This window comes from Cervus canadensis, chromosome 18 (genome assembly GCF_019320065.1).
Source record: "Cervus canadensis isolate Bull #8, Minnesota chromosome 18, ASM1932006v1, whole genome shotgun sequence".
NCBI lineage: Eukaryota > Metazoa > Chordata > Mammalia > Artiodactyla > Cervidae > Cervus > Cervus canadensis.
Window position 1 is genome coordinate 18411142 of NC_057403.1, and position 8927 is coordinate 18420068.

The 8927-nt window shown below is 50.4% G+C and overlaps 1 protein-coding gene across 1 annotated transcript; it reads right to left on the bottom strand.

Moving 5' to 3' along the window:
* Window positions 1–36: 36 nt before the first annotated feature.
* Window positions 37–4307, bottom strand: PGLYRP1 (peptidoglycan recognition protein 1). The gene is made up of 3 exons (XM_043437791.1): window positions 3892–4307; window positions 997–1118; window positions 37–306 (listed from the first exon to the last, which is right to left on the bottom strand). The coding sequence occupies exons 1-3, from the start codon at window positions 4161–4163 to the stop codon at window positions 125–127; spliced, it is 576 nt and encodes a 191-aa protein (XP_043293726.1). The 5' UTR covers window positions 4164–4307; the 3' UTR covers window positions 37–124.
* Window positions 4308–8927: the final 4620 nt, after the last annotated feature.

Consider the following 8927-nt stretch of genomic DNA (forward strand, 5'->3'; position numbering starts at 1 on the left):
AGGGGGAGAGAAGAGGTGTATGGCAGGACACAGGAATATAGTTTGAGCTTCGCCTTTATTGGGGCAGGGGGAGGCAGTGGGGTTTCTGATGGGATGGGTGGGGTGTGAGAAGACGGGCAGGACCTCACACGCGGCGGTAATGTGGCCACTGCTGGATGATTTCATAGAGCTTGTCCCCTGGAGAGAGCGTCTGCTGCACATCCCGGTGTCCTTTGATCTCGTAGTTAGGAGTCAGGTATCCCCGAGCCGCGCCGCAAGCCAGCAGACTCTGGGCCGCCTTGAGAGCTTGGGCCGGGGGCGCCCGATCTGGGGGAGAGGCAGGAGTTAGGCTGGGGCTTCCTCCGAGGACTGAGGGAGTGTGGGTAGTGCTGTGATGTTGCACTCGGAGCTGGCCCACTTGGGCCCAGAACCTGGTCTGCCACTGCTCTGTGCCTCAGTTTTCTCATCTGTGAAAGGGGAGAATGACAGCACCTGCCCACAGGGCTGGGGGACGGCAAGATGAGTGACTGTGTGTAGAGCCAGCCCTCCGCAAGTGTCGGCCATCAAGATGATCATTTATTCACCCTCCTCTGCCCCCAGACCTTCCCATCTGATCCACAGCTATAGCTGCCACTTATCAAGCACTTCTGGGGCTTCCCTGGTAGCTCAGACGGTAAGGAATCTACCCGCAATGCAGGAGACCTGGGTTTGATCCCTGGGCCAGGAAGATTCCCCTGGAGGAGGAAATGGCAGTCCACTCCAAGCACTTCTCAGGTTAAGCCTAATTCTCCAGCCCATGGACTGACCTAAGAACTTTTATAGAGATGAACTCGTCATCACTGAAACTATGAGGTTGGAAATGGACTTGATCCAAAAGAGGAAACGAGGCTCAGAGAAACAGAATCCCGCCTGAGGTCACAGAGCTTGTAGGTGACAGAGGCTCCCAGCCACGATGCACCACGAAGTGCCATCCCCCAGGACCCATGTCAGCCCCCTCGCTGACGGCTGGACACTTACCCATGTACTTGCCCATGAAGGAGATGCCGATGGATATGGGGTTCCACGTGGCCCCAGAGTGGGCACCTATGGTGTTCCAGCCCCGGCCCTCATACACGAGCCCATCTTCTCCGATCAGGAAACTGTGGGTGAGAGAGTGATGGAGGGCTTCCTGGGGGAGGACTCCTTCTCCCTCCTCTGCTCACCCCACCCCTGTCCCTGCCCCTGCCCCTGCCACTCGCAATTTCCCCAGCAACCCTGCTCCTTATCCCCTAATCTTCCACAATAAAAACAGTGACCCTGGCCCTTGCTATTTGGCAAGCACAGTTCTAGGTACAGCTTTTTGCATCCCTAACTCCATGAGCTGCCACTGCCCCCATCCCATAGCTACTCAGAGAGGTGGCAACACCTGCCCGAGGTCACACAGCTGGATTTTCACCCAGGTCTCTGTGACTCCCGTCCACATGGTCTGAATCCTTGCTCTCTCTCCTGCCTCCCTGGAGGATTGGTTGAGCGCTTGATTCGTTGACTCCTCACGTGGAATCCTCTGAGGCAGACACTGCCGTCATCTCCACTTTAAGCTGAGGAAGCTGACTTAGAGTATTTACCCAAGGTCCTGTCCTGGAGACTAGTGAGTTCTCAGGACTCTCGACTGAGAAGCTCCCCAGCCTGCTTCCTGCTTCCTCTTCCCTGCTGAGATGCACTTGATTGACAGGATCAGGGACTCCAGGGTTGGCACGGCAACCAGACACAAACCCCGGAGCCCCAGCACCTGTCTCCTTGAGGCTTCCGATCCTAGAAGCAGATCCTTCAGACGTACTCATTCAGCATGTCTTGATTGAGCGAGTTTGATTGGGCACGTTGGAATTAAGCCCAGGTGGCTGGGCTTCCCAGGTGACTCTGGGGTAGAGAACCCACCTGCCAAGGCAGGAGATCTAAGAGACCCAGGTTCGATCCCTGGGTTGGGTAGACACCCTGGAGGAGGGTGTGACAACCCACTCCAGTATTCTTGCCTGGAGAATCCCATGGACAGAGGAGCCTGGCTACAGTTATGGGGTCGCAGAGTCGGACATGACTGAGCATCTGAGCACATGGGAATTAACCAGAAGATTGGCTTTTTGGAGACTTGAGATTGGCCCCCTCAGCCCTCTGGCTCATGAGGTGGTCAAGAATGCACAGAACATGGCAACTCCTAATATTGGGTGCTGACATCACCACTTGGGATACCAGATTCTCAGAATACAGACTGAAGAGACTAGAAATACCACAGTGACGCTGACCACCAGGACTGGGCTGGGCATGGCCCTGCCACAGCCTCTGCCCCTAGCACAAGCAACTGGTACTCTCTGTATCTTTGTTAAATGGACGCGTCTCATTTAAACATCAAACACCACCACCAGGTTGGGTGGTCAGGAGCCCCATTTTACAGGTGAAGAAACTGAGGCTCCGAGCAAGATGTGACAAGGAAGGGAGATTCAAAACATTGGGATCAGACTCTGCAGCCTACAATTGGAGGAACAAACTTCAGTCAGGTTTCCTCTAAAGTGATTTAGACCAGAGGCCCTGAAGCCAAACTCTCTGGACTTCACTCCTTCAGGGAAACACTTAGAATTGGACTGCCCAACTCCTGGAAACAAAATTTTGAAGTTGAGACCTTTGGATTGTAATATCTGGAGCGAGAAGAGCTGGAGATACTCTGGGAGGCTTCTCAATTTCCCCGAGTGAGGTCCTCAGATTTCCTGGCCTCACCCCAGCCCTATTGAAGCATCTCTCAGGATGGAGCCTGGGAGTCTGCATTCCCAGTGAGGCGATTCTGGTGCTTACGGAGGCCCGAGAATCAATTAGAGTACAAATCCGTGTGTGGGACCCCAGCCTGGTCCCCTGGAGAGGGAGCTGGCGGGCGTGGGCCCCAGAGGCAGATCTAACCAATCCCGGCCCCTGTTTCTGTGGTCAGCCCCTGCCATCTGTTCTCCACACCACAGCCAGTGGGAATTTCTTGGACCCCAAGCCGGCTGGCATCCCTCTCATGGCTGCTGTCTGGGAGTAGAACTGAGGTCCTCCCTGTAACCCACGAGACCCTGTGCCATCTGGCCCCTGCCGACCTCTTCCTCCTCACTTGATATCACTTTCCAGCTAGCTCCAGCCACCCTGACCTCTGTCCCCCAGGCCTGACCCCTTCCCTCGGCCTCCTGGCCTTTACCTCTGCAGTACCCCCAGTTCACTGCCCTGCGGCCCACGGCTCTCTCGTCAATCCCTCTGTTCCCTTTATCCAGCGCTTCCATCACCGTCTAAATTCATCTCGTGGACTTCGCTTGTTTCTCACCTGTTGCTGCCTGCTGGTCTTTACATCCCTCTGGGCTAGATTCTGTGTCCACAGCTGGGTCCCCATGCTAGCCCCTGGCACACATCCTGGCACATAGTAACAGACCATGCATCTGGGGGCTCCCAGTGCACGCCAGGCAGTGTTCTAAGGCGTCTTGGCTGGCTCAGCAATGGAGTGGCCCACGACCCAGTCGACTTTGCAGAGGAGGGAGAGGATCCTGAAGCTGAGAGAGGGGCATGCCTGCCCCAGGGCTCAACCAGGGGTAAAGGGAGCTGGGACGTAACCCCAACCCCGGCCTCACCAGGCACTAGACTTTACCAGGCGAATCCAGTGCACAGGACTTGTTCCTGTACCTGCAAAATCTCTCCCTTCCTCTGGGGTCAGAGCTCGGACCGCAGCCCCTTCCCCTCCCCCTTGCAGGTCCGCGGTGCCTGCACGCGCCCAGCCCTAAGCGGCGCCCTGGGGGAGAAACAAAGACGCTGCCGGCATCCGGCAGGCGCCTCTAGAATCGGGTCCCCGCGGTCTCCCGTCGCCCCCTCGCGCTTCTCTCGCTACATCCGCGGCTCCAGCCCCTGCCTCCCCTGCGCACTCACTTGTAGCCCACGTCGCACCAGCCCAGCTGCTGCACGTGGTAGTGCTGCACGTTTCGGGCCTGCTGCTGGCAGGAGGCCGGAGTGACGCAGACGCTGCCCGCCGTGTGCGACACCACGACGTAGCGTACGGGCTGTCTTAGCCTCTGGCTGCACCTGGACGCCTGGGCCTTCCACCCTTGGCGGGACACGATGGGGCCGCAGTCTTTTTGAGCCGCCCCGAGGCCCAGGAGGGCGAGGAGGGCCCAGGCGAGCAGCGCGCAGCGGCGAGACATGGCAGGCAGGACGCACGGAGATGCCTAGGGCGCGCAGCCGGCCCTGGGCCTTTATCTGTGGGGACGCGGTGGGGGCAGTGGGTTGGAGGGAGCCATGCGGGAAAGGTCTTGCCTCACGCCTGGGAGGGACTCCTCTTCCTTCTCTGGCGGGGCCCCAACAGGATGTGGTATGGTCAGGTCTGGGCGGGGTGGGGAGAGGGGAGCCTGTTCATCCAGCTGGGAGCCGGGGGTGGGGAGAGGCACACAGGCCCCTGGGCGAAACCGTGGTTTCTGGAAGACTCAGTGTCTGGATCTCTCCCCTGCTTTGTCTCTGCCCTCGGTGGGGCATTGGACAACTCACCAGGAACTTAAAACCAGGAGAGAAAACCGGGAGGCCCTGAGGCCTCTTCTCCCTTCTTCCTGCAAGGAACTGAAGGAACACAGGGGCCCATTTTTGAAAACACTTCTCCTGGGCCTAAGCCCGATGTCATTTAACCCTTGCAGCAAACGGAAGAGGTGCATCATGGAAAGCCCATTTCATAGTTGAGTCAACTGAGGCCGGAAGCGGGCTGATCACCTTGCTGACACATGGGAGGAAGGAGAGCCTGGTGGTCCAGAACCCCCATTCAGAGCCAGGCTGTTTGTGTTTGAAGCTGGTGACATTCCAGTGTGTGAGCTTGCACAAGTGACTTTAACCTTTCTGTGACTCAGTTTTCCCCACCTGCAAAATGGGCCTGATACTATAAAGTCTCTAATTCATGGGATGATCGCTTAGAAGATGTGTGACTCCGAGTGCCCCATAAGCTTCACCAGGATTCGACCCCAGATCTGCCCTTGGTCAGATGCCCTAAGCTCCATCCTCCACAGGAGGGATCCTGAGGTCCAGAGAGGAACAGCCATTACCTAGCACCACTCAGCGGCTTGGGATCACAGATGGGGCAGAAGACTTCCCCGGGGACTCTGCCCTGCCCAGGCCTCCTTTCCCATGACCTCCTAGAAGCACTTGCTGCGTTCAGGGAAGACTCTAGTTTGCTTTCCCTTCTACTTTGGTAGATTTTTTTTTTTAAAGGATTTTTTTTTTTTTTTACAAAAGTAACATATGCTTCACTTTAATGTATAGCAGAAGCTAACATAACATTGTGGATCAACCATGCTCTAATGAAAAATTTTCAAAGGACTTCCCTGGTGGTCCTATGGTCGAGAGGCCAGCTGCCAATGCAGATGACACGGGTTTGATGCCTGGTGCAGGCGGATTCCACATGCTGAGGGGCAGCTAAGCCCACAAACCACAACTACTGAGCCCACACTCTAAAGCCCATGTGCCACGACTACTGAAGCCCGCATGCCAAGAGCCCCGGCTTTGCAACAAGAGAAACCATCACAGTGAGAAACCTGTGCACCGAAACTAGAGAGCAGCCCCTGCTGGCTGTAACTGGAGAAAGTCAGCTCGCAGCAAAAAGACCCAGTGCAACCAAAAATAAATACATGAAAAAAATTAAAAATAATGTATGCTAGCTGTAACAAGTTGAATTGACACAAATATTAATCAGCTGTGCCCCCCTCTGTCCAGCCCCGCCCACCCGAGGTCACCAGTGAGAACAGTGTGGTATATTTTCTTCCACCATGTTCCCCATGCTCATGTAGATCATGTTTATACCCGTGATATTGCTGAATGGCTCACCAGGCATCCTCAAGCAAGTTCATGAATTATCTCAGTTCGTGCTCCCAGCAAGGTGTGTGAGGCAGATATTATTAACCTGCCTTTTCTATAATCAAGGAAGCTGAGACACAAAAGGGTTATTACATTCAGGGAGAAGATGGTGATGCCTGGATGCTGCCACAAGTTTCAGACTCCAGAGATTAAGCTCTAAACCACATTCTGCTTCCTACAAACATACATATATGGACACATTTTTTAAAATAAAATTAAAGCCATAAGGGTGGTATCATCTGCATATCTGAGGTTATTGATATTTCTCCTGGCAATCTTGATTCCAGCTTGTGCTTCTTCTAGCCCAGCGTTTCTCATGATGTACTCTGCATATAAGTTAAATAAGTAGGGTGACAGTATACAGCCTTGATGTACTCCTTTTCCTATTTGGAACCAGTCTGTTGTTCCATGTCCAGTTCTAACTGTTGCTTTGTGACCTGCATACAGGTTTCTCAAGAGGCAGGTCAGGTGGTCTGGTATGCCCATCTCTTTCAGAATTTTCCACAGTTTTTTGTGATCCACACAGTCAAAGGCTTTGGCATAGTCAACAAAGCAGAAATAGATGTTCTTCTGGAACTCTCTTGCTTTTTCAATGATCCAACGGGTGTTGGCAATTTGATCTCTGGTTCCTCTGCCTTTTCTAAAACCAGCTTGAACATCTGGAAGTTCACAGTTCACGTATTGCTGAAGCCTGGCTTGGAGAATTTTAAGCATTACTTTACTAGCGTGCGAGATGAGTGCAATTGTGTGGTAGTTTGAGCATTCTTTGGCATTGCCTTTCTTTGGGATTGGAATGAAAACGGACCTTTTCCAGTCCTGTGGCCACTGCTGAGTTTTCCAAATTTGCTGGCATAGCATCGATTTGCCTTTTGTCACCTAATATTTCATAGGCATCTCTCCAGGGCAATACATCTACGTAGTTCTAATCTGTCTTTCATGATAGCTACATAATATTTCTTTTTTAAATTTTATTTTTGTCTGTGCTGGGTCTTCCTTGCTGCGCTCAGACTTTCTCTAGTGAGTGGGGGCCGCTCTCTAGTTGCAGTACACAGGCTTCTCACTGCAGCGGCTTCTCCTATTGCGGAGTGCGGGCTGTAGGCAGGCAGGCTCAGTAGTTGCAGCTCGTGGGCTCTAGAGCACAGGCTCAGTAGTTGTGGTGCTCAGGCTTAGCTGCTCTTCGACACGTGAGATCTTCCTGGATCAGGGATCCAACCCATGTCCCCTGCACTGGTAGGCAGATTCTTAAACAACTGGGCCACCAGGGAAGTCTGACATTTCTTCTTTGAAGATTTTCAGTCCCTCTTTACCATCCTGCCCAGTGCTGCACAAAATATCATTGTAAGATATAGCAGCCTTACACATTGGCGTGTTTATAAATTATACATATAGACTTGCTAGGTCGAAGGGTATACATATTTAATAGATATTACCAGATTGTTTTCCCCAGAAGACCGTTAACCGTTCATATTTCTACTACTAATGTATTAGAGCCCCCACTCACCCCAGAAGTGGGTGTTATCACTTCTTAAATTTATGGGTATAAAGTGAAATCTCTTTGGAACATTAATTGGTGATTTTATGACCACTCGAGGGACTTTGTATTTCTCTGTTTGCTGCCCATTTGGATGTGTCTTTGGTCAGTTGTCTTTAATTTTCCATTGCCAGTTTAAAAAAAAAAATGGATTGTTTGCCTGTTTCTTATCAATTTGCAAAGTGAAGAAAACAACCCCATTACTGAGATTGTTGAGTTGTTGAGTATGTATATTTTGTCTCAGTTCTTTTTAAGAGCATTAAAGAATCAGGTACATATAGAAAAAGGTACAAATGCACTTTATAGAGTTAATACAATTAATAGAATAGAATAGAATTGATAGTTAATAGTGTGAACAGTGGAGAGCTCTGTTACTTTCATACCATGAGGACACCATGCACAAATATTCTGGTCAGGAAAAAGCTACATTTTAGATTTTATTAGATATTGCTTAATGGCATTCCAAAAAAAGTTTTAGTGTTTAGTTTCCCCAGCAATGTGGTCAGTCCAAGGAATGGTATCTCATTATTGTCTTACTTGCATTTCCTCAACCTTAGACAGGTGACTATCTTTTTACATATTAACAGATGTTTGTGTCCATCTTCTGGGAACTGTTTGTTTATTTCTTTAATCATTTCCTGTTGAGTTTTTGCATATGAGGATTTAACCCTATGTCTCTCAAATGTACTGCAAATCTTTTCCTCCAGTCTATTAAAGTTTTTAAAAAATAGTTTGTTTTCTGTCTTAACCTTAAGAAGATCTTTCCACAAATAAGATTATAAAACATCTTCTTTTAATAAAATGTTACTGTGTGTCTTGCTTTTAGATCTTTACCTGGGTTGGAATTTATAATTGCATATGGTGTGAGCCTAGTTTTGCATTTCAGCCCTGCCACATATTAGCTGAATAACCTTGGGCAACTGGACAGCATTTGACATAGCTGAACACTTCCTTCTCCTCAAAATGCTCACTTCCTTTAGCTTTTGTGTCGTAAGACTTTCTTCATTTTCCTTCTACTTCTCTGGCTGGCCTTTTGTTCTCACTTTCAGACTCATTCTTCCCTTCTTTTTTTTTTTTTAATTTTTATTTATTTATTTCATTCTTCCCATCTTGATCATTATACTCTTTCTGCCAGGTGACCTTATCCAGACAGTAGCTTCAGTCACACCAAAATGCAGATGACTTTCCTATTTTTATGTCTGAGCTTTCAGCTGAATTCTGGATCTGCGTATCCACCTGCCTACTTGACATCTCCACTGGGGTGTTCCAGAGGCACCTCAAACGCCAGATTTCCAAAATGGGTCATGATTTCCTCCTCCAGAATTGGCCCTCTTCCAGGACTCCCTGTCTGAGGGAATGATACGATCATCTTCCAGTTACAAAAGCCATAAATCTGAGTACCATCCTTGACCATCTCCTACTCTCTCCCCAAAAATCAGCACCCCAAATGATGCCCAGCACCAAGCAGGTGCTCAATAGATAGTTACTGAATGACTGGATACCTGTTTGATCCATCCCCAAGTCATGATGCTGCTATCTCCTA